The sequence below is a fragment of the Hyla sarda genome, chromosome 1 (genome assembly GCF_029499605.1).
Source record: "Hyla sarda isolate aHylSar1 chromosome 1, aHylSar1.hap1, whole genome shotgun sequence".
NCBI lineage: Eukaryota > Metazoa > Chordata > Amphibia > Anura > Hylidae > Hyla > Hyla sarda.
Genome location: NC_079189.1, coordinates 10,035,286 through 10,062,754, shown reverse-complemented (window position 1 = coordinate 10,062,754; position 27,469 = coordinate 10,035,286). Strand labels below are relative to the sequence as shown.

Genomic DNA, 27,469 nt, shown 5'->3' with positions numbered 1-27,469 from the left:
GAAAAGGAAAAGTTGGGGTCTACACCAGCCTGTTAGTGTTAAAAAAAAAAAAAATTACACTAACATGCTGGTGTTGCCCCATACTTTTTTATTTTCACAAGCAGTAAAAGGGAAAAAAAGCCCCCCAAAATTAGTAACGCAATTTCTCCTGAGTACGGAAATACCCCATATGCGGGCGTAAAATGCTTTGCGGACGCACAACAAGGCTCAGGAGTGAGAGCGCACCATGTACATTTGAGGCCTAAATTGGTGATTTGCACAGGGGTGACTGATTTTACAGTGGTTCTGACATAAACTCAAAAACATAAATACCCACATGTGACCCCATTTTGGAAACTACACCCCCCACGGAACGTAACAAGGGTTATAGTGAGCCTTAACACCCCACAGGTGTTTGACAAATTTTCATTAAATTTGGATGGGAAAAATGAAGGAAAATAGGAAAAAAGCCCCCCAAAATTTGTAACCCCATTTCCTCTGAGTAAGAACATACCCTATATGTGGATGTAAAGTGCTTGGCGAGCGCACTACAATGCTCAGAACAGAAGGAGCACCATTGGGATTTTGAAGAGAAAATGTGTCCGGAATTGAAGGCCACATGAGTTTACAAAGCCCCCCCCCCATAGTGCCAGAACAATGGCCACAGTGCCACATGTGACCCCATTTTGGAAACTACACCCCTCGTGTAATGTAATAAGGGTTACAGTGAGCATTTACGCCCCACATGTGTCTGACAGATTTTTGGAACAGTGGTCCGTGAAAATGAAAAATTGTATTTTTAATTTGCATAGTCCACGGTTCCAAAGATCTGTCAAACGCCAGTGGTGTGTACATACTCACTGCACCCCTTATTAAATTCTGTGAGGGGTGTAGTTTCCGAAATGGGGTCACTTGTGCGGGGGTCCACGGTTCTGGCACCACAGGGGGCTTTGTAAACGCACATGGCCCCTGACTACCATTCCAAACTAATTCTCTTTCTAAAAGCTCAATGGCGCTCCTCCTCTTCTGAGCATTGTATTTCGCCCGCAGAGCATTTTACTTCCTAACATGGAGTATTTCCATTCTCAGAAGAGATGGGGTTACAAATTTTGGGGGGCATTCTCTCCCATAACCCTTTGTAAAAATGGTAAATTTAGGGAAGAAATTGCACTTTAGTGAACATTTTTTTTTTCATTTACACATCCGATTTTAATGAAAAGTCGTCAAACACCTGCATGGTGTTAAGGCTCACTGGACCCCTTGTTACATGCCTTGAGGGGTGTAGTTTCCACAATGGAATGCCATGTGGGGTTTTCTGCTGTTCTGGCACCATAGGGGCTTCCTAAATGTGACATGCCCCCCAAAAACCATTTCAGCAAAATTCACTCTCCAAAATTCCATTGTTGCTCCTTCCCTTCTGAGCCCTCTACTGTGCCCGCCGAACACTTGACATACACATATGAGGTATTTCCTTACTTGAGAGAAATTGGGTTACAAGATTTTGGAGGCTTTTTCTCCTATTACCACTTGTAAAAGTTCAAAAACTGGGTCTACAAGAACATGCGAGTGTAAAAAATGAAGATTTAGAATTTTCTCCTTCACTTTGCTGCTATTCCTGTGAAACACGTAAAGCGTTAACAAACTTACTGAATGTCATTTTGGATACTTTGAGCGGTGATTTTTTTTATAATATGGTAATTTGTGGGGTATTTCTAATAGGAAGGCCCTTCAAATCCACTTCAAACCTGAACTGGTCCCTGAAAAATTCCGATTTTGAAAATTTGGTGAAAAATTGGAAAATTGCTGCTGAACTTTGAAGCCCTCTGATGTCTTCCAAAAGTAAAAACATGTCAACTTTATGATGCAAATATAAAGTAGACATATTGTATTTGTGAATCAATATATAATTTATTTGGAATGTCTATTTTCCTTACAAGTAGAGAGCTTCAAAGTTAGAAAAATGCTACATTTTTAAATTTTTCATCAAATTTTGGAATTTTTCACTGAGAAATGATGCAAGTATCGACAAAAATTTTATACTACCATAAAGTAGAATATGTCACGAAAAAACTATCTCGGAATCAAATTTATAAGTAAAAGCATCTAAGAGTTATTAATGCTTAAAGTGACAGTGGTCAGATTTGCAAAAAATGCTCCCGTCCTTAGGGTAATAATGGTCTCCGTCCCCAAGGGGTTAAGGGGTCAACCCCTTAAGGACTCAGGGTTTTTCAGTTTTTGCACTTTCGTTTTTTCCTCCTTACCCTTTAAAAATCATAACCCTTTCAATTTTCCACCTAAAAATCCATATTATGGCTTATTTGCGTCACCAATTCTAATTTGCAGTGACATTAGTCATTTTACCCAAAAATTCACGGCGAAACGGAAAAAAAGAAAAAACTTAATTTTGTAACTTTTCGGGGCTTCCGTTTCTACGCAGTGCATATTTCGGTAAAAATGACACCTTATCATTATTCTGTAGGTCCATACGGTTAAAATGATACCCTACTTATATAGGTTTGATTTTGTCATACTTCTGGAAAAAATCATAAATACATGCAGGAAAATTTATACGTTTAAAAATGTCATCTTCTGACCCCTATAACTTTATTATTTTTCCATATACAGGGCTTTTTATTCCTTTTTAAATGGTATAAAAATCGACCAAAAATACGCTTTTTTGGACTTTGGAATTTTTTTGCGCGTACGCCATTGACCGTGCGGTTTAATTAACGATATATTTTTAAAGTTTGGACATTTACGCACGCGGCAATACCACATATGTTTCTTTTTTTTTTATTTACACTGTTTTATTTTTTTTATGGGAAAAGGGGGGTGATTCTATCTTTTATTAGGGAAGGGGTTAAATGACCTTTATTATCACTTTTTTTTTGTACTTTTTTTTTTGCAGTGTTATAGAGGTCCCATAGGGACCTATAACACTGCACACACTTATCTCTCATGCTGATTACTGGCGTGTATTAACACGCCTGTGATCAGTGTTATCGGCGCTTGACTGCTCCTGCCTGGATCTCAGGCACGGAGCAGTCATTCGTCGATCGGACACCGAGGAGGCAGGTAAGGGCCCTCCCAGTGTCCTGTAAGCTGTTCGGGATGCCGCGATTTCACAGCGGCGGTCCCGAACAGCCCGACTGAGCAGCCGGGATACTTTCACTTTCACTTCAGACGCAGCGGTCATGTTAGGATTCGGCTAGCTGGATGTGGATCCTCTGTGTCAGCGAGGGATTGGCGTGGACCGTGTCGGTGGACCGGTTCTAGGGTTGCTACTGGTTTTCACCAGAGCCCGCCGCAAAGCGGGATGGTCTTGCTGCGGCGGTAGAAACCAGGTCGTATCCACCGGCAACGGCTCAGCCTCGCTGACTGCTGAGAAGGCGTGGGACAGAAGGACTAGGCAGAGGCAAGTTCAGACGTAGCAGAAGGTCGGGGCAGGCGGCAAGGTTCGTAGTCAATGAGGATAGCAGAAGTTCTGGAACACAGGCTTTGGACAACACTAACGCTTTCTCTGGCACAAGGCAACAAGATCCGGCCAGGAAGTGAAGGGGAAGTGAGGTAATATACACAGGGAGCAGGTGGAAGCTAATTAGACTGATTGGGCCAGGCACCAATCACTGGTGCACTGGCCCTTTAAATCTTAGAGAGCTGGTGCGCATGCGCCCTAGAGAGCAGGCGCGTCCCGCTATGCGAATCGCATCCCCATCGCGAATGTCAGCACAGCGCTCCGGTCAGCGGGTCTGACCGGGGCGCTGCAGAGAGTAGAACGCCACTAGCGCTCTGGGGAGGAGCAGCGGACCCGGAGTGCTCGGCGTAACAGGTCAGCTTTGATCACCGCGTCTGAAGGGTTAATACAGGGCATCACCGTGATCGGTGATGTCCTGTATTAACCGCGGGTCCCGGCCGTTGATAGCCGACCCGATATGACGCGGGGACACCGCGTGACCCAGCGGCATATCGCGGGAGCTGGCGGAGGACGTAAATATACGTCCTGCATAGTTAAGGAGTTAAAGGGGTTATCCAGGAACAAACTATTTTTTATATATCAACTGGTTGTTAAGGTTGTTCTTTTCTGTCTAAGTCCTCTCTGATGACACCTGTCTCGGGAACCGCCCAGTTTAGAAGCAAATTCCCACAGCAATCCTATTCTAAACTGGGTGTTTCCCGAGACAGGTGTCATCAGAGAGCACTTAGACAGAAAAGAACAACCTTAACTTCAGAAGCTCATAAGTACTGGAAGGATTAAGATTTTTTAATAGAAGTAATTTACAAATTACAAAGAGTTTACGGAAACTAAATTTAAAGAAATATTTTGCCAAAAATATAAATAAAAATGATGGTGTAAGCAGTGAAAAAAATAGGGATGGAGAAACAGCTTGCGTTATTAGTTCATGGTGTAAGCAGTGAAAAAAATAGGGATGGAGAAACAGCTTGCGTTATTAGTTCAATAGGCTTTAGTGTCCCTGAGGAATTTGATGATAATGATGTGAAAAGTTTTCTTGAATTGTGTGATCTTGCTAAAATACAGGTCAATCCAGATGCAGGAGAGGGTAGGGATACATTCATGGGTGGAAATCCTTCTACCTTTAACCCCCCAATAGCTCCGGGCAGTGTCTTGGATCTATTCAGTAACGCAGTCTTAAAGGAAATCAAAGCATTGATTTATCCGGTGCCCACTGACAATCTCTCAGTGGCAGAGAGGAGGGCACTGGACAAATTAAAAGAAAGAGAGGACGTCGTTATTACTAAGGCCGACAAAGGGGGAGAAATTGTGCTCTGGCCTAAAAAAGACATGACAATGAAGCGTTGAACCAACTAGGCAACATAATGGTTTATAAAATTACAAGCAGACCCCACGAATAAAATATTAGAGAAATTGAGATCATTTTTGTGCAAATATGTTGCTACAGGAATAATATCGGACAAAACAGCGGAACGACTATTCCCAAAAAAAAAAACAGGAAGCCCTCCTGGTATATACTGCCTAAGATCCACAAATCGGAGAGCCAACCCCCGAGACGACCTATCGTCTCGGGGATTGGCTCTCCGACACAATTTTTGTCCAGTTACATTGATTGGTTAATATCTCCACTTTTGAGCAGGATACCTTCCTTCCTAAAAGATACTGGAGACTTGATCAAAATCCTCAGTGAATTTCAGTGGCAATCTACTTACAGCCTTGCAGCCATAGACGTTGAGAGCCTCTATACCCGTATCCCACACAATAAGGGTATAGAGGCTGTCCGTCTGTTCCTGGCTTACACCAATAAATCAAAGGAATTCATAAATTTTGTTTCTGATGCAATTCTGTTCATTTTGACAAACAATACCTTCCAGTATGGTGAGGAATGATATAGACAGATCCTTGAAACAGCAATGGGGTCTCCGACCTCATGTGTCTATGCCAATATATTCCTCGCCATACTGGAAAGGAGGTTTATCTTTTCTACTCAAAATCCCTTTGTCAACAAGATTAAAATGTATTTGCGATTTGTGGATGACTTATTCATCATATGGGATGGGACGCAAAATGAGTTTAATAATTTTGTATGCTTCTTAAATGAAACAAATGATATGAACATGCATTTTACATCCCAATATGGGAATAGACATCTTGAATTCCTGGATGTGCAGATAGATATAATTGATGACATTATCGTTACATCTGGCTTCAGGAAGACAATCGCTAAAAACGCTCTGTTGCACTTTGACTCCTCCCACCCGGCCCATGTGAAACGCAGTATACCTTATAGCCAGTTTCTAAGATTAAGAAGAGTAAATAGCACCCAGGAAAAATACAATACCCAAGCTAATGAATTAGAAAATGTTTCATAGACAGGGGATTCCCCAAAGGAGTAGTAGAAAAAGCCAGAGAAAGAGCAACTAAAATCCCAAGGGAACAATTATTAAAAAGGAAAAAGTCAGAAAAAACAAATGAGAGTAGCGAACAGAGAATAATTGTTTTTGCCTTTGAAAATTCACCTTTAAATGATACAATCAAAAAAGCTATTTATAATAATTGGAATTTATTACAGAATGATGAAGATTTAGCTAAGTTAACAACAGAAAGACCATTAATAACTTATAAAAAGAACAAAACAATTGGGGACATCCTAAAAAAAACGTAAAGAACTGAAAAGGAGAAATAAAAACAAAAGCTGGTTGTCTGAACAGAGACCAACGGGTAACTACCCATGTGGTTCCTGTTCTTTCTGCCAGTTAAATTCTAAAGCCAAAATATTAACCTTAAATAGTTATGATATTCAGATTAAACAACTCATCACATGCAGATCATCTCACATTGTATATGCCCTCACTTGTAAATGTAAGAGACCTTTGTAAGAGACCTTTGTTCCATCGTATACGTGAGTACACTCGATCCTTAAAAATCTGAGCAGGAGCCTTACGCTTCATTGAACATATAATGGAAGCACATAAGAATGAAACTGAACCTTTTAAATTCACCGGCATCGAAAGGGTGGAGTGTGCTAGCGACGGATGGAACAAGGACGAAATTCTGCTAAGGAAAGAAACTAGGTGGATTCTACCCATAGATGCAATGGGCTGCGTAGGTCTTAATGATAAGACAGAATTAAATGCACTTTTGTAACTCCCACAAGTTCTATATTGTTTTTAGATTTGTTTTAAATCACTCACCTGCTTGATTGTTGTTGTGGAGTTTCCATGACAGCGGAGGCAGGTACTATTTAAGACACGGCTCTAAGATCAGTGACGTACAAACCTGTTGAAGCACGAAGTATCGTGAGAAACGGACCGTAGTTTGTAGAAGCACACCTGTATGAGCGTCTCCGCACTGATGTATGGACACGTGAAATAAGGGACACATTTTGCAGCATTGGTGAGTGCCCTGTGGATTTCTTTCTCGTCTTGGAAGTTTAATTTACAAATCTGTTTAACTTTCTGGAGCCAGTTGATATATACAATTTTTTTTTTCCTGGAATACCCCTTTAAGCATTCCCTTAGTTTTTCAGCAGTGTATGTGAACAAAAATAAACGTAAACATATATGGTATTGTTACGTGTTTAAATGTCTGAACTATATAAAAAAAAAAGGTGAATTAAACTGCATGGTCAATGGCAAACACTAGGGATGAGCAAATCAAATCTGACAAATCCGAATTCCTTATGAATTTCAGGAAAAATTTGCTTTGCAACGAATCAGAATATCGCCACAATTCGATTGCACAAGTCGCTTCATTAAACTCCATTAACTGTCGTCCAGGGTATCTTAAATGACGGATCCATATGTGAGGACATGGGGCAAGGAACTCTGGGAAGGTGGGAAGGTCGGATGACCCTGAATCACATGCAGCCAGTCACCCCCCTATATAATCGGCAGCCATCTTGCATCCAGGCATTCCAGCATTTTATTTCAGAGAGAGTGTTCCACTGCAGGGAGAGATAGAGCAGAGAGTGCGTTGCACAGAAAACAGCTTGATAGCAGTGATTCAGCACAAGCCAAAATCACTGCAGAAAAGCGCTGACAGGGAAGGGAGAGAGAAAGTACATGTTTGGGTGTAATACACAGCGACTCTACTGCCACAGTTTTGTACAGCAACTCTAAAGCTTATAGGGGTCAGTTAGGCTGAGCACTAAAATCCATTGTCCCCTGCTATTAGTGCCTAATAATACTGTATTGGGCTCTACTACACAGCGATTCTGTACTGCTGCAGTTGGGTGTACAACTGTAAAGCTAACAGGGGCCAGTTAGGGTGAGCACAATAAGCCATAGTCACCTGATTACAGTGCCTAATACAGGATGCGAAGCTTATTGTCATAAGTGTAACCTGTGCGTAAATAGGTGGTGTACGTTTTTTTTCCTGAAAAACTAATTTAAGCCTAGTTACTGTGAAAGTCCAGCCAAAGCTACACCCTTGTTTTTGTAATATAAACAGAGAGAATCCAAACTGACACCAATTTACATATATGGCTGCATAGTGTCTAACAAAATCCTATTTTATGGCAGAAAAACTCAAGCATAGGTATAACACATGAAAAAATGGAGTTCACACTGCACCGCTTATGTAATATATATTACTTTATTGAAAAACCAAAATTAATAATATACTGACAGCTGTCTCAAAATCTGGACAAAGTAAGGGCCTCAGACAATAGGCTGAGCAATCAAACAGAGGAGCATGTACAATTATAAAAATACCTGGGAGCACCTTTCTAATTGTCATAGCTCTATTCCATATCTGATGAGGGGAGTAAATCAGTACATCTTATGGTGTTCCCCAGGTAAGTGTAATGTAGTAATCCCTCACTAAATCAAAATTCAAAAAAGTCCAAAAGCGTAACTTAAATTGAATAAAGTGCACAACACTTTTGTTTCCTTTCTCAAGGGGCTGGAGCTGTCTACTACCTCCATATTGCTCATTTAAATACCCCTGACCCGGATATTGATGCGCTGCACAAGCTGTCACTGTGTGGTGCCGCCGTGACACCCGTGCTTGCGAACTCCTGCCCCACTTCCGACTTTTTCGCAAGACTTCGCGGGCCCGGCAAACCACGTCACCGGTCATGCGCAACTGGTTCCAGAATCCGGGCGGAGCAGGGTAGCTAAGCAACGGACGCCAGCGCACTGGAGTGCCCACACAGAACTTCCAATACACGCGTAACTACTGAATCATGGTGCTCAATGGGATTAAAGTGGCAGTGACATTGTACAAGATTGAATTCATTCAGAATGCATTATGTGCATTTCATGTGTTATACCCTTGTTTTTGTAGCCTAATTCAGTTTTTGAAGTGGAGCGTATTGTCCACCTCTCATAAGTGTAACCTGTATGTACACCTACGTGGTGAATTTTTTTCTCCTGAAAAACTAATTTTGGCCTATTTACTGCGAAAGGCCAGCCAAACCTATCCACATGTATCTGTAGCCTTATACAGTTTGTAGTGGAGCACATAGTCTTCCTTTCATAAGTGTAAACTGTATGTACACCTACGTGGTGTCCTTTATATATTTTCCTGTAAAACTAATTTGGGCCTAGTTCGTGTGAAAGGCCAGACAAAGCTACACACTTTTTTCTGTAGCCTTATACAGTTTGTAGTGGAGCACATAGTTCTCCTCTCATAAGTTTAAACTGTATGAACACCTACGTAGTGTGCATTTTTTTTTTCTGAAAAACTAATTTGGGCCTAGTTACTGTGAAAGGCCAGCCAAAGCTACACACTTGTTTTTGTAGACTTATACAGTTTGTAGTGGAGCATATTGTCCACCTTTCATAAATGTAAACTGTACGTACACCTACATTGTGTCCTTTATATACTTTCCTGTTAAACTAATTGGGGCCTAGTTGCTACACAAAGCTACACACATGGTTCTGTAGTCTAATACCTATGCTACCAAGTATTGATGCGATGCAAAGACCTCTAAAAGGTGGAAGGGAACAACATATGGTCATTTGTAACAGGTGGGGGGTAAAAACTTCCCCTGTAAGGCCCTACTCTCGATCTATTAATTAATTTCTTGGCAAATGTTACTCGCCCTAAAAAGGGCAGCCCCACACTGGAACCTCTCCCTATTTCGTGAATATATTGACGATTATTGGTCCTATGTTCATGAAATTCGTGTATTCGCTATGTTCGTTCACTTTTTTTCCATTCAAAAATTCACATTAAAATTTGTGTGAAAAAACCCCACAGAAAAACGAATGTTTGTCATTATGAATATATAGCACTATACTCTAAATATTCGCAAAATCGCAAAGTGACGATATTTGCGATAAAAATTTGCATTGAAAACATTTACATTAAAAATTGACATTAAATTAAATTTTTAAAGTTTAAATCTATATAAAATCTTCAATTTAAAAAAAATAAAGTAAACTTTAATCTTTTCAATTGTGAGGCCCTATGGTCTCATCAGGCTGTTGCCACCTCCATGCTGGGTCATTCTGCCACTATATCGTCTCCTCTTGCTGCCGCCATTTCCAGGCTGTGTCATTCTGCCACATTATGGTCTCCTCGTGCTGCTGCAACCTCTAGGCTTTCTCTTTTTGTAACCATTACGTATCCTCATGCTGTTGGCACATTAAATTAAACTTTAAAATTTTTAATCTATATTACATCTTCAATTAAAATTATACAAGATATCTTGAATCTTCTCAATTGTGAGGCCCTATGGTCTCGTCGGGCTGCTGCCACATCTATGCTCTGTTATTGTGCCACCATTTGCCATAGTACAAAATACTGTAATTCTATAAGAAATTGGTTGTGTGATGCATACTCTGTTCCTCTAGTTTTCAAAAAGGACTCCACTGCTTTTCTGTCTTTCTCATGGGGGATACTGTAGTAGAGGGCCTCCACGACCAAAGAGGCTAGGAAAGCTCCTTCTTCTGGTCTGACATCCTCCAGCCTCTTTAGGACATCAGTTGTAAACCCCTGTCGACCCCTCAAGGGTGGATACCCTTTCTGTATCTTAGGAATTGAATTCGAAACAAGCTATCCTCGGAAATTCAGGTTTTAAATAATTGTATTCTGTGTCATCTATTCATTTTGCTTCTCTAGCCCTGTTAAGTATTTGCAATAGTTCCCCACTAAACCCTTTTGTGGGATCTTTTGACAACAAAGAATAACAGTTTGTGTCCATAAATATATCCAGGCACATGCCTTTATATGCCTCCCTGGTCATCAAAACAATATTTCTGCCTTTTTTGGAGGGTTTGATGACCAGGGAGTAATCCCTCTCCAGGGACACTAGTGCCTGTCTCTCCAAAAATGTTAAGTTTTGGTACTCAATCTTTTTCTCCCATAATAACCCTAGTTCCTTTGTTACTTCCTGTAAAAATGTGAAGAATCGGATATTGAAAAGTCACAGGGAACACAGTTTAATTTTAGGGGAGCATGAGCACGAGGTTATTATAGAGGTAAAGGGTCAAGAGGGCCTCGAGGCAGCAGAAGAGGTCTTTTTTTAGAGAATCCATCAACCATCTCCAATTATCTTCTGAGCAGGGGGTCATAGACAGTAATAATTCCTGTGAGAATTCCAGTTTGCAAATTATTGATTTGGCAGAGAGGGAACTAGGTGATGCAGAGATTAATTTACTAGCGAAGGGATTATGCTTCACATATTATCTCTTTATGTGGGTATAGGATTTGAATTTATTCATTAGGAAATTGAAATGTAAAAAGTACTACTTGTTGAAAGATGCCAGGGAAAGCCGAGCCATGGGACTAGATACAGGAGATATGTCTCTGCTGCGTAACATTACTGACATAGCAATGAGAAACACTACCATAAGGACAAGTACCCTTTAAAAAATTGCACAAAAATAGTGTGAAAACAGGCCCCCCTGGGTGAATACAGCAATATAGAGATATTTTTTAGAGTTAGTAATAAAGGAACTGAGGTTATTAGGGGAGAAAAAGATGGAGTACCAAAAATTATTTTAAACCTGAATTTCTGAGGATAGCTTGTTTCTATTCCATTCCTAAGATACACAAAGGGTATCCACCCTTGAGGGGTCGACCTATTGTCTCGGGGGTGGATAATATCACCCAGGCCCCGAGTCAATATGTCAACAGGATTTTGAGACCCTTTGTGTATTCTCTTCTCTCATATGTTAGGGATACAACTGACGTCCTAAAGAGGCTGGAGGACGTCAGATTGGAAGAGGGAGCCTTCCTAGCCTCTTTGGTCGTGGAGGCCCTCTACTTCAGTATCCCCCACTAGAAGGGCATAAAAGCAGTGGAGTCCTTTTTGAAAACTAGAGGAACACAGTATGCATCACACAACCAATTTACAATAGAATTACTGTATTTTGTCCTAACCAGAAACTATTTTACTTTTGAGGGGCAGTCTTTCCATCAGCAGCAATGAACTGCAATGGGGAGCCTCTGCACCCCAGTTTCGCTAACATCTACCTTGGCTGGTGGGAGGACCAAATAGTTTTTTCAGATGACATGAAACAAAATCGATGATATACTGTTGGTATGTACATCATCGGAAGAACACTTTAAGGAGTTTGTTGGAGTCTTAAATCACAATAACCTATATCTAAGGTTCACTTCCACAATCAGTAGGAGACATCTGGAATTTTTGGACCTTCAGATTCAGGTCATGTCGGATCACACAATCCAAACATTCATTTATTGCAAAAAAATGGCTAAGAATACCCTTCTCCAGTGAGACAGTTGTCATCCTCTCCCACTGAAGAAGGGTATTCCCACAGGTCAATACCTGAAAGTACGCCGTAATTGTTCCACTCTTCAATTCAATTTCAGGTGAAGGCACAGGGGTTGATGGTTAAGCTAAAAGAACGTGGATACCCAAAAAAGATTCTAAAAAAAAGCCTATCATAAAGCCCAGAAAAATCAGAGGATTAAATTACTAACTCCTAAACCAAAAGAGAGTGATGCAATACACAGAATAATAGGAACATATGATGAGAAAGCGGAGCAGGTTAAAGAAATAATACAGTGGTATTGGAAAATTCTAATAGCTGATAAAACACTCACCACAATTATTCTAGATAAGCCCCAAATAACGTATAGAAGAGGGAACAATCTAAAAGACATGTTGACTAAGAGCTGTTTTGAACCATTAAAAACTGTTGAAACATGACTTAAGAAGGGGATAATCGATATGTTTCCATGTGGTAAATGTGTCATGTGTCCATTCATAAAGACAGGAAAAATCTTCTCTAGTGCAAGTACTAAAGATCAATATGTTATCAAACATTTAGCTAATTGTAATACAAAGGGAGTTGTGTATATGCTGACATGTCCCTGTCCAACTAATTATGTAGGCAAGACATATAGGCCGTTTAAGAACAGACTGCAAGAACATGTGGCAGACATAGTACATGGCATAGATACGCCTATAGGCAATCATTTTGTGAGCTGCCATGATACTTGCCCAGAAGGACTGTCTGAACAGGTACTGGAGGTAATTCAATATCCCCAAAGAGGAGGCAATTGGGATAAAATCCTGTTACAAAGAGATGGTAGGAAGGAGCAGAAAAGAAACCCTTGAATACCGGCGCTGCGACTTAGAGCATGCAGACAATGACGTCCAGGGTGAAGTAAAAGGATCCTCAGCAGGACCGTTTATTAAACAAAAACAACTAAAAGGCAGTGGATTACGCATTTTGGGAGGAGACCTCCCTTCCTCAGATCAGGGTACACAAATGAAGACTAACAGGGTATTTATAAGGCTCCAAAATGGTTGCATGGGTCAGGGGGAGTGGTTAGCAATGTCATACACATAGGGAAATAATACATATATTATATGATAATATACTTGGTACAAAAGAATATTTCATAATAAATGTTATAATACATGAATAAAATCTAAATTATCACTGACCAGGCAGAAATATTAAAAGTCTACACATAGAACAAGTCATGATGTTTACATGCAAACGCCACGGTACCGGAAGCAGACCCGGCGATGCCTGTAAACATAAGCACATGTGGCCAGTGTGTATATGAACATTGCGATTTTACTTCACCCTGGATGTCACAGCGCTGGTATTCAAGGGTTTCTTTTCTACTCCTTCCTACTGCATCTACAGGACGACCTGGGTCGATACCTGCTACCCACTGGCTGAGCAGCAACGCACCATTATTGGTCCCCCTTTTAATAGGGGTTACATGCCTGTTATTTCCACTTTGAGGTGAGCGGCCATCTAGAAGCCCCGTGGGGACATCCTCCATTTCTCACACCTCCCACGTATATCCCGGGGTAATACTCTTTTTCATTTCTTTCTTGTTACAAAGAGAAGCCATGTGGACATTCACCTTGGATTGTGTAAAACTCGTGGCCTCAATGACTTTATGAGCTACTCGAGCAACATTCAAATTGCATAAAAATTGCATTACCTAGTTCTTATGTCATAGTTATCAGAAGAGCACTGGAAATGATCTTTTAGTATGTAATCAATGATTGGGTTTAGTTTGAGTCTGCTTTTATGAATAATATTAGGAGAGAGACAGTTGTTCAGAACGGGAAGATGTTCCGCTGAGATGAAATCATTCCATTCATTAGTTGGCACCTGAATAGTGAGTGTCTGGTTCATAAAACTGGTTCATTAAACCTGTGTAGTGACTGTTTCGAAAGAATGGACATGGTATGATAATTGCTGAAACAATACATTGTGATAGAAGTGTGAACACCTGTCAACTGAATGTTGAGAGGTTGTTGTCTATGTGTGGATACAGCTTTAGAGCCTAGGACCGATGAACTATGTTTGAAATAAGAGACAACCTATGGAGAGAGTTGAAAGTCCGTGTTACCCAGTGACAGTCCCAAAACATCACTGCTCTAGAGGAGATCTGCATGGAGGAATGGGCCAAAATACCAGCAACGGTGTGTGGAAAAACTTGTGAAGACTTACAGAAAACATTTGACCTATGTCATTGCCAACAAAGGGTATATAACAAATTATTGAGAGCAACTTTTGTTCATGTTGAGAGGATGTTGTCTATGTGTGGATACAGCTTTAGAGTCTTAGACCAATGAACTATGTTTGAAATGAGAGACTTGGCCCATTTTTTGACTGTTTATCAATACGGACTCTGGTGTGGGATACCTTATCAGCGGCTAATAACACCAGTGTGAATACTGATTTACATGATATATGTGGCCGCCGATTGTATATGGATCCTACTGGTACAAAATACAGTGGTTTGTATTTGAGATAAAAGAACAGATGAATACAGAGTTTACAGTCACCAATTGTACTTAAGGTGTAGTGAATGATGCTGCTATACGCTCAATGACTCTACAAATTGGGGGTCGATAATAAGTGTATTTTTTACTGTATATAGTATTTGTGTGGAGTTTTTTCTAATATTTTTAATAGTTAATATTTTTTCAGTAAATTACACAGTGGGGAAAAAAAATATTTAGCCAGATACCAATTGTGCAAGTTCTCCCACCTAAAAAGATGAGAGGCCTGTAATTTTCATCATAGGTATACCTAAACTATGAGAGACAGAATGAGAAAAAAAAATCCATAATATCAAATTGTCTGATTTATTAAGAATTTATTTGCAAATGATGGTGGAAAATAAGTATTTGGTCACCTACAAAAAAGCAAGATTCTGTCCTCTGTCCTCCACTCGTTACCTGTCTTAATGGGACCAGTTTGAACGTGTTATCAGTATAAAAGACACCTGTCCACAACCTGAAACAGTCACACTCCAAACTTCACTATGGCCAACACCAAAGAGCTGTCAAAGGACACCAGAAACAACATTGTGGACCTGCACCAGGCTGGAAAGACTGAATCTGCAATAGGCAAGCAGCTTGTCGTGAAGAAATTCACTGTGGGAGCAATTATTAGAAAATGGAAGACAAAAAAGACCACTGATATAGCCCTCGATCTGGGGCTCCACGCAAGATTTCACCCCGTGGTTCAAAATTATCACAAAAAAAAATCCCAGAACCACACGGGGGGTCTAGTGAATGACCTGAAGAGAGCTGGGACCAAAGTAACAGAGGCTACCACCAGTAACATACTGCGTGGTTGAGATATATATATATATATATATATATATATATATATGTGTGTGTGTGTGTGTGTGTGTGTCTTGTATTTGCCTGATTTTTGTGCTATACTATACTTTACGTTTTTTTAGTATTATGCGATATAAAGTTAGTTCCCAGTTAGCTCTATGTCATCTTTACGAGTTGTTCACAGCGGGATCCCACAACCACACATTGGACTTTCTGTAGGGTGAAGGCACTGCCGCAGTTATATACCACAACTCCCAAATATCATTGTGCATAGCACAAAGAAGTACCTAGGGTAAAATGACCACAGGAATATAGGCGGACACCCTCAAATTCCTGTTATATGTATTTACATAGTACTTAATTAATAAACACACAAACATGACCTTAAAAAGGAATAATGGACAGAGACAAATATACAATTACTGTTTATTTCCTGTACTTACCACAACCTTTCAGGGGCAATGTAATAAATCTACATTTTGGAATCCTCGAAGTCTACATTTTTTGAAATATAAAGAATTTCTAACCCTGTATACTAGATTGTAAGCCTTACTGGTAACAGGGGTTAATGTGAGTGCTGATAATCTATGTACAGTCCAGGGTTGTGGAATATAGAAATAAATCTGTATAACACAAGGATGGCTGGACATGTTATTCCTGTTTCTTCATCTTGTTCTACAATTCTCTACAGTAAAGATGGTTCAGGCCACAGTCATCTGGGAGCAGATCCAGAATAATGTGTGATGAGATCAGACAATGTAAAATATATCCCATCATACTGTATAAGAAGAGGAGAGATGAGAGCAGTCACCATAATATCACTGATACTATGAGCTGCCGTCTTCTCTGTGTCTCTGATGTTCGTCCTTCTTCCATTCCTCATGTTATACTTACACTGGTATAAACTTACTCTTTGTCATCCTAATCCTATGAGATGTTTTCTTTTCTTCTTATGTTGATGCTTTCATGGCCTCCTCCAAAACAACTGTCCTGTGATATCAAGATAACTGAAGCCTTTGATCATTTCAGGAAACATTACCAGCATGGAGACATCATCATCGGGGGGTTGTTATCAATACAGCAAAGGACAGATGATGTACAACTGCCAGAGGAAACTTATCCAAAGATATCGTGTGCACAGTAAGTTATAATATTATCTATAAGAAAGGGTGTGAGAATAGTGTAACTGCTCTTACAGTAGAGGCTCCATAGTGTGACTGCTCTTACAGTAGAGGCTCCATAATGTGACTGCTCTTACAGTAGAGGCTCCATAGTGTGACTGATCTTACAATAGATGCTCCATAGTGTCACTGCACTTACAGTAGAGGCTCCATAATGTGACTGATCTTACAGTAGAGGCTCCATAGTGTGACTGCTCTTACAGTAGAGGCTCCATAATGTGACTGCTCTTACAGTAGAGACTCCATAGTGTGACTGCTCTTACAGTAGAGGCTCCATAGTGTGACTGATCTTACAATAGAGGCTCCATAGTGTGACTGCTCTTACAGTAGAGGCTCCATAATGTGACTGCTCTTACAGTAGAGGCTTCATAATGTGACTGCTCTTACAATAGAGGCTCCATAGTGTGACTGCTCTTACAGTATAGACTCAATAATGTGACTGCTCTTACAGTAGAGACTCTATAGTGTGACTGCTATTACAGTAGAAGCGCCATAGTGTGACTGCTCTTACAGTAGAAGCGCCATAGTGTGACTGATCTTACAGTAGAAGCTCCATAGTGAGACTGATCTTACAGTATAGACTCTATAGTGTGACTGTTCTTACAGTAGAGGCTCCATAGAGTTGTCTGATACTCTCAAGTACCTTTTAATCAGAAAAAGAAGCAAGAACCAGCGTTGTCAGATCTTCAGATTTATTGGAAGTTAAAACATGGAACAGGATACAAACACATACCAGCACACAGAGAAAGCAGTGACGCATTTCAGGTCACGGGACGAAGGGTCACGTGACCTGAAACGCGTCACTGCTTTCTCTGTGTGCTGGTTTGTGCTTGTATCCTGTTCCATGTTTTAACCTCCAATAAATCTGAAGATCTGACAGCGCTGGTTCCTGCTTCTTTTTCTGCATGTTATCTGTGGAGATTACCGTGCACTTGGATTAGGAGAAGCTGACTGTTTCCTCTGTTGCTTTCATACCTTTTAATCAGCTAACCCCCCCCCCCCCCCCCCTGACATGTTGGAACAGGCCATGATCAAGGACAGTTGGAAACACGTTTTAGAGAAAGTAGACAAAAATGACCAGCTACCTCTTTACCTTTTCTCTTAATATACTGTAAATTGTCTCTTCTTCTCCTGTTAAACCTGAGGATGAGGCCAAATACCTTGGGAGGATGAGTCCTCAGGAATGGAGAGAATATCGGAGAACCAAAGGTCTATGTTTCTACTGTGGTGATACCAAACACGTTCTTGCGTTGTCCTAGACGCAAGCAGCCACAAACCTCCAGCACCTAAGTGGTAATTAGTGAGAACATTTGTGGGCACAGGTATCCCCAATTTGTCATTTAACCCTTTAAGGACCAAGCCCATTTTGACCTTATGGACCAGTCCAATTTTATTTTTGCACTTTCGTTTTTTCCTCCTCACCTTCTAAAAATCATAACTCTATTATATTTTCATCCACAGACGAGTATGAGGGCTTATTTTTTGCGCAATGACATCACTCATTTTACCATAAAATGTATGGCGCGGCAAAAAAAATAAATACTGTTTATGTGTGGAAATTGAAAAGAATACCGTCATTTTGCAAATTTTGGAAGGTTTCGTTTTGATGCTGTACAATTTACGGTAAAAATGACGTGTTTTCTTTATTCTATGGGTCAATATTAAAATGATACCCATGATTACATACTTTTTTATTATTGAACCGGTTTAATATACACACAAACATAACCTTAAACACAAATTATGGACAAAGACAAAGATACAATTACTGTCTATATCCTGCACTTTCACAACCTTTAATAAGCAATATAATAAATCTCCATGTTGCCACTATCTTGGAATCCTCGTAGTCTACATTTTTGAAATATAAAGAATTTCTAACCCCTTGTATTACTGAGGTTCTGTATACTAGAGTGTAAGCCTTAGTGGTCTCAGGGGTTAATGTGAGTGCTGATAATCTATGTACAGTCCAGGGTTGTGGAATATAGAAATAAATCTGTATAACACAAGGACGGCTGAACAAGTTAATTACTGTTTTTTCATCTTGTTCTATAATTCTCTATAGTAAAGATAGTTCAGGCCACAGTCATCTGGGAGCAAATCAAGAATAATTTGTGATGAGATCAGACAATGTAAAATATACCCCATCATACTGTATAAGAAGAGGAGAGATGAGAGCAGTCACCATAATATCACTGATACTATGAGCTGCCGTCTTCTCTGTGTCACTGATGTTCGTCCGTCTTCCATTCCTCATGTTATACTTACGCCGGTATAAACGTACTCTTTGTCATCCTAATCCTATGAGGAGATGTTTTCTTTTCTTCTTATGTTGATGCTTCCAGGGCCTCCTCCAAAACAACTGTCCTGTGATATCAAGATAACTGAAGGATTTGTGCTATTTTTTTATTTTAACCCCTTAATGACCAATGATGTAAATGGACGTCCTGGCTTGGTGGTACTTCGCGCACCAGGACGTACATTTACGTCCTGTGTATGACCGCGAGCATCGGAGCGGTGCTCGTGTCATACACAGCAGGTTGCGGGGACCCGCCTCTAATGGCCAAAATCTGCGATCACACGGATGTCCACCATTACCTCTCAGATGCCATGAGCAATACAGATCACGGCATCTGCGGCAATGCGCACTTTAAAACAGATGATCGGATTGCCCGCGGCGCTGCCGCGGCGATTCCATAGTCTGTAATGGCGGACGGAGGTCCCCTCACCTGCCTCCGTCTGTCTCCCGGCAACTGCTGCTCTGGTCTGAGATCGAGCAGACCAGAGCAGGAGATATCCGATAATACTGATCAGTGCTATGTCCTATGCATAGCACTGAACAGTATTATCAATCAAATGATTGCTATAGATTGTCCCCTATGGGGGCATAAAAAGTGTTAAAAAAAAGTTTAAAAATGTAAAAATAAAAAGTAAAAAAAAAGTGAAAATTCCCCTCCCCCAATAAAAATAAAAATTGTCAGTTTTTCCCATTTTACCCCCAAAAAGCGTATTTTTTTTATAAACATATTTGGTTTCGCCACGTGCGTAAATGTACGATCTATAAAAATATAATGTAAATGATCCTGTGCGGTGAACGGCGTAAATGTAAACAATAAAAAAAGGCCAAAAATGCTGCTTTTTGTCACATTTTATTTCAATAAAAATGTATAAAACATATCTAAAAGTTTTATATATGCAAATGTAGTATCGATGAAAAGTACAGATGACGGTGCAAAAAAAAAAAAAAAGCCCTCATACCACCCTATATACGGAAAAATGAAAAAGTTATAGGTTGTCAAAATAGGGCAATTTTAGATTACTGATTTTGTACAAAAAGTTTTAGATTTTTTTTAAGCAGAACAAAAATGTAAAAGTATCTAGCTATGGGTATCATTTTAATTGTATTGACCCACAGAATGAAGAACACATGTCATTTCTTCTGTAAAGTGTACAGTGTGAAAACGAAACCCTCCAAAATGTGCAAAATTGTGGTTTTCATTTAAATTTCCTCCCTAAAAAATTATTTTTTTGTTTTCGCTGTACATTTTAGGGTAAAATTGGTCACGCAAAAAACAAGCCCGATATGGGTCTGTAGATGGAAATATAAAAGAGTTATAGATTTTAGAAGGCAAGGAGGAAAAAATTTAAACGCAAAAATTAAATTGGCCTGGTCCTTAAGGTGAAAATGGGCTTGGTCCTTAAGGGGTTAACTTAATGAATTCTCTTGATCTCTTCTTTGTAACCTTGGACTGACTATCCTATTCCTTTTGCCTGTGAGGATAATTCTTTGGTGTCCTCTGGTGAGGTTTATTATGTCACACCAGACCTGGTGTTGCTAGTAGGTTCCTTGCTTTATGAAAAAGGCTCTCGTACTCAAAAATGTGTCTTTCGCTATTATAGTAGGATCACTTTTGTTGAAACAACATAATCTTGTGTTTGACTGGAAAACTGGTTTGTTGGGATCCAACTTGTATTTATCAATGCATTACTGTCACACTGGCATCTCTCATTGTGGTCAAAAGCAACATTCTTGATGTTTCGATATTTTTTGTGAGGAGGCCTGTGTCATCAATGTGCTCTGTCTACTTAGGGAGCCGAGGGGCGACAAGGGTTCTCAATCACGCTGAGGGGTCGTGATTACAGCCAGCCCAGACAGGACTAGGAGAGGTTGGCTCCCCGCCTAAGGGACTACTTTTGGGCTGGCAAGGGACACCTTCCCAAGTTAATATCCTCACCAAAGCTGCCAGCAGAAAAGTCTCCAGGAGGTGGTTAGAAAAAAAAATTACCATATATAGGAGTTTGTAGTTTGTCGAATTTTGACAGCAGTAAGAATCAACTCTAAAAACATTTTATCATAGAATGAAATAAGATGGTACTGATAGCCAAAAATGTTTCACCAGGTTCTATGGAGTAGAGAAAATATTTATTAAAAATACTGCATTAAATGTCTTTGTCCTAAGGTTACAGTCCCTAAATTATTTTAAAGAGAACCTATCATCACTTTCGTACTGCTTAAACCATCCACAGTCATCTAATCATTTGTATATACATTTATCTATTTATAGGCCAAATCTACAAGGATTCATACATTCTCTGATTTTTCTCTTTGCCATTGATAATATTAACAAGAATCCTGGCATCTTACCCAATATTACCCTGGGATATAATGTTTATGACTCATGCGTAGATGTAAGATTGGCAGCACAACGTGTTTTATATCTTCTATCCGGTCCGGGGAAGATGATACCGAATTACTCCTGTAGTAGCCATGGTCAGCTGGCTGGTATCATTGGAGATCGCCAGTCGTCTACCACTATCTCAGCAGCACAAATCCTTGGACTATATGGATATCCTCAGGTATTGGATACTCTAGGTATCGTCTTTAAGTGCTTAGTACAATTGATGAGCAATGTTTACAATATACATCTAATGTGTTTGAGACATGTCTCCAATGACCATCAGCATAAGACATGTTTCCAGTGTGTAGTCATGTGGAAAGTTTGGAACACAATATGCTGAGAGAAGTCACCACCTAACAAAATCATTCACACTACTGATGTGACGCTGCAGGATTCTACAAATCACATCTATATGGGAGATCTAGAGAGAGGGAGGAAGGCGCCTCATGTGCGGGATCAGTAGATCTTGTTGGTGGGGGTAGGGGACGGTAATTCCCAAACCGCTTACCAAAGTTGGTTGTGCGCCAACACACAACAAGGTAAAGTGCAGAAGAGGTAAAGAAGAAGGTCCACTGCAGCCCTCCTGGGTGAGAGTAAAATCAAAACCGAAAGACCAGGGAGTCAGGAGTTTGTCTGGAGCAGAGAGGAACCATCAGGCAGCCAAGTAAAATCAATGGATTTATTAGATGCAACGCGTTTCGCTGCGCATGCGCAGCTTCATCAGGCATGACAAAAGAAGGCTGGTAACAGATATATATACCTCCAGGAATTAACCATTAGAGTACTTTTTGAAAGAGTTGTTACATAAAATTACAAATCCACATATGAATGTGACAATGTATAAAAAATATATAAATAGATATAAATAAATATAGATAGAAAAAAGTCACAAAAATAATAATGAAACAATAATGTAAAGGCACAATGGAATCATATAAACATATATATATATATATATATATATATATATATATATATATGTATATATAATATAATTATCGCATGTGGTGTGAATATACCACCGCAAGCGACTCAAGCAATCACACCGCATAGTCACCCTAGTCACACACCGAGCACACATTTCTCAATATAAAAAATTATAATTTACCTATTTTTTATTATTTACCCAAATTACATAAATGCTTAACCAATCCCCCTGGTAGACCTATTATTTCTGGTATTGGTTCGATTACTGCAAACCTTTCCCACTTTATAGATTTATTTCTCCAACCTTTTGTTTTACATTTACCATCCTATTTGAGAGATTCAGCTCAGCTCATTTCTGAACTACATGCCCTATCCCTACCCCCCCCCCCATTTTAGTTTCCTTACCCTGGATGTGTGCTCCCTCTATTCTAACATCTCCACTGATTTAGGTGTTCCTGCAATTAAACATTTTTTACAAGAGGACCCCTCACTAAACCCCAGTCAGTCAGAATTTCTACTGGAGTCCATTAGATTTATTCTTCTTAATAATGTTTTTGAATTCAATCACACCATTTATCGGCAGAACAGGGGCTGTGCCATGGGGACTCGATTCGCCCCCAGTTACGCAAATCTGTTCATGGGGCGGTTCGAGTCCTTAGTTATGGCACAGTCCCTGTATTTTAAGTTTGTTTTTTTTCTTTCGTCGTTATATTGACGACCTCTTCTTGATCTGGGTAGGTACCAAACATGAAGCTGACCTCTTTGTACATGAGCTGAATACTAATACATGGGGCATAAAATTTACTATGCATTATGCAGAAAACTCCATTCAATTTTCAGACCTTGATATCCATAAAACAGTCGATGGCACTATTTCCACGAAGACTTTTTTCAAATCTGTTGATATTAACAGTTTTTTTACAGTTCGACAGTGCACATTATCCAAGCTGGCTAAGAGGGGTGCCATTCGGCCAGTATTTACGAATTCTCAGAAACTATACTTCTGATTCAGATTTTATTTCTCAAGCTGAGGTTTTAAAACAACGCTTCATACAGAAGGGCTATCCTAAATCGCTCTTAACTAAGGCATACATGAAGGTGAAGGATAAAAAACAATCTGATCTGGTTACATCTATTTCCAAAAAATCTAGTTCCAATCAGCCTCACAACCCCTTTAGATATAACTTTGTTACGAATTTCAATATTGAGGCATCTAATATCAAAAAAATACTAACTAAAAACTGGCCCATTATTCAAAATGATAAAATTCTAAACCAAATAATTCCCCCAGTTCCTAATGTCAGCTACAGGCGTTCCAAAAATCTTAGCAATTTATTAGCCCCCAGTAGATTTTCCGAACATCGTACACCACAGAACACCTGTTCCATTAAACCGTATTGTTTCCCTTGTAAAAAAAAGTCGCTGCCTTTGTTGCGAATGGATCATTCAAACTGATACTTTTTCTTCCTTTTCCACACAACAAATATTTAAAATAAAAGATTCACTAAATTGCGACACTACTTTTGCTATCTATCTATTAACCTGTGGTTGCGACCGCCAATACGTTGGCCGCACCACACAAACAGTGTGCTCCAGGATGAACAAGCACAGATGGAACATAAAACATGGTTTTTTGTTGCATAGTTTGTCCCGACACTTCACTCTCCACCATCAAAAAAATACCGAAACTTTGAAATTAATTATTTTAGAAACTATCCCCATTCATTTACCTAACAGAATACAAAGATTAAATAATCGTGAATCCTTTTGGATCCACAAACTATATACTTTGCACCCTCAAGGTTTTAATGAATGTATCGATACAGTTAAATAATCTGATAAATTAGGGTTTAAAAACTTTCCATTTCTTCCAATGGACTAGTCTCCAAAATATTATATCTTGATAGTTTTTTTCGTTGTTCCTTCTGTGCTGTTCACCCTGGAGCGCCCCACTGTGTATCTATTATCCATGTCCCGCTTTTTGTTTTTCCTTCCTTTCTGCATTCAGAAACTTTTGCATCTTTTATCTATTTATATATTGTTTGTAAATTTGGATCTTTACGAATATTCACACCCTGCGTTTTCGCCGGGTGCTGTATTCAATACCGCACTAGTTATTCTAGTTCATTTTTTTACTTTCTCTAAATAGTGTTCATACATCACCCTCTGGTCTATTGCGATTTGTTTTACCGCACTGTTTATTTTTCATTTAATAATGCAGTGGTATACAAATCAATTTTTTACTCTTTTGAACTAACATACATAGCACCTTATAGGTCCTTATTCTTTTATATTATATATATTAAAATAATATCCAACTTGCGTTGTTGAATGCCGCATCGGTGACTAGGCGGTGTGATTGCTTGAGTCGCTTGTGGTGGTGTATTCACACCACATGCGATAATTATATTATATATATATATATATATATATATATATATATATATATATATGTTTATATGATTCCATTGTGCCTTTACATTATTGTTTCATTATTATTTTTGTGACTTTTTTCTATCTATATTTATTTATATCTATTTATATATTTTTTATACATTGTCACATTCATATGTGGATGTGTAATTTTATGTACCAACTCTTTCAAAAAGTACTCTAATGGTTAATTCCTGGAGGTATATATATCTGTTACCAGCCTTCTCTTGTCATGCCTGATGAAGCTGCGCATGCGCAGCGAAACGCGTTGCATCTAATAAATCCATTGATTTTACTTGGCTGCCTGATGGTTCCTCTCTGTGCCAGACAAACTCCTGACTCCCTGGTCTTTCGGTTTTGAATCTATATGGGAGGTGACAGGACTATAGTTTGCCCAGGATACCTGATACTAAAGATGAGCAAAGCTTCAGAGATTCCTTACGAAGGTTTCGACCTCTCAGGATACTATCCTTGGGCCAGTTTTTAATCCAGTAACCAACACAACTTTCCAAACCTATTGACCATATAGGGTTCTTATTTTGTGTTCTATTGCAAGTATAAAAAACAGATACCTAAACAAAACTTACCATTGTATGAGGTGAGTATCTAGTCTCCACTCAGTAGTCCCCTGTCCCCACCCAAGAGTCGGTACTCCAGTAATAGTGGGTGAGCTGTGATGTGTATGAATGGTTGTCTATGAGTGGCTGTATAAAGAATAAAAATATACTCTAGATTGCCTCATGTACAACAAAATCCTGTTAAAACCAAAACATTACATACAAGATAAATATGATTAACATACATGAAACACTGAAATTGCATGAAGATGAGGATTACACAAATCAACATAAACATGATAAAGCAGGGCCCTTACTACAGACATAGTACATACACTATATAATAAAATGTGGTAAAATCAAATCTGGTAGAATATGTTAGATTTTACCACATTTTATTATATAGTGCATGTGCTATATCTGTAGCAAGGGCCCTGCGCAGATAATAGGCAGTCATTTTATTTATCCAAAAAAAGCAGAATTCATTTTGTACAACCAGCTACATCTCCAGTCTTACTTACATTCCTAGTTCACCCCATACATTTTGGTCTGAATCCTAATACTGTTTTTATCCTTTGATTTTTGGCACTACGGTATAGTGCAACTCAGTACCTCTTTATAAGGCATACCATCAAGCATAGCGTGTAGCCACCTGAACTCTCAGCTTTTGCATAAATATGATAAACATTGCAATTACATAATGATATAAGTAGGGAAGTGAACCCACAAATCACAGCATGTTTGAATATATGGTTTTCGATTCCCTTCACTAAATTACTAGAAATAATTTATACAAGATGTTTCCTTCTACATTTTACAGATCAGCTATGGAGCCACCGACCACTCACTATCTGATAGACGCCTCTATCCACATGTTTTCCGCACAGTCCAAAGTCACCACGTCCACAATATGGTAATAACCAAACTATTGAAGCACTTTGGCTGGACCTGGGTTGGGATTTTAGTATCGGATGATGATGCCGGAGAGAATGAGCTACAGGTACTAACAAAGTACATGAGAGAGCACGGGATCTGTGTCGCCTTTACCATAATACTTACGAAGAAAAATTACGATGATGATGAATATGAACGAATTTCACGTTCATTAAATGATCCACAAGTTCGTGTCATTATAATGTGTGGAACCTATTCTAGTCATTTTATAAATTTAATGACAAAATATAGACCTTTTCTTTTGGACAAAATTCTTGTCTTTCCACCATCTTGGGCTTTTAGCGAGATCATTACAGATCACCAGTTACCACCATTGAATGGAAGTCTAGCTGTGGACTTTTTATCACAACTTTTTTGGGGACAGGAAAAATTTGTAAAGAACTATAGAAAAATTCCCAAAATATTCCATGAGAACTATTTTTGGACACATTTAGATTTAATAGCAGGAAAAAAAGATAACGATTCCTTTGTTTCCTTCAAAATATCAAATAACAGCATAATGTCTACTTTACCAAGCCTGAGGACTTACCTCTCATCTGGCATCTCTCCAAGATTGTATTATGCTGTAGAAATCCTGGCAAAATCTCTACATGAAATGTTGTTATATATAAAAGACAAATATCCAGAAAATCCAATAACTGGACTTATACAACACAGTCGGAAGTTAAAGAGCTACATACAGAGGATGAAGAGTTCACGGGATCCAATGAGACCTTCATATTACTTTACTGACCAAGGAGAAGCCGTACATCCATATAAGATAATGAACTGGATATTTATAGATAAGACCACACATATGGATGTACGAATGGTTGAAGTAGGGAATTATACCCCATGGACGATCAGTGGTCAAGAGCTTTACATGAATCCCCAGTCTATAACATGGGGATACGCAAAGGAGGTAAATGAATATGAAAAGTTTCTGTCTGCTCTTAAACATTATGGGGGAAATATATCATTGCATTTATAGGTTTTTTTTGCTTTCTCTGGGCGCACAAAATGTTGCACAAGCAATTTTCAATTTTCAGACCTGGCTTACAAAACTGCATTTGAAGAGCACTTTAAAAAAAAGTATTTTGAAAATATGCATCTGGATGAGGGTTTGTTCTTTGGTATCATCACTGCTCCACTCATCTCCATAAAGTCGCAGAGGAGAGGAGGAATCATAAAACATGGTGTTCTGAACTGATGTATTGTGTTTTTTGCTTATCTGAGCCAAATGTATCAACCCCCGGTAATAGTATGATACATTTTTCACACAG

General features: G+C 39.2%; 1 protein-coding gene across 1 annotated transcript in view; it reads left to right on the top strand.

Annotated features, from left to right (window-relative positions):
* The first annotated feature begins 6,412 nt into the window (after positions 1–6,412).
* The window catches only part of LOC130312915 (vomeronasal type-2 receptor 26-like), a 49,018-nt gene continuing 27,961 nt past the window's right edge, over positions 6,413–27,469 (top strand). Inside the window, exons 1-4 of the mRNA XM_056552616.1 lie at positions 6,413–6,556; positions 8,194–8,249; positions 21,223–21,514; positions 26,074–27,108. Coding sequence (XP_056408591.1) covers positions 6,413–6,556; positions 8,194–8,249; positions 21,223–21,514; positions 26,074–27,108 — 1,527 coding nt within the window. The remainder of the gene's footprint in view (positions 6,557–8,193; positions 8,250–21,222; positions 21,515–26,073; positions 27,109–27,469) is intronic.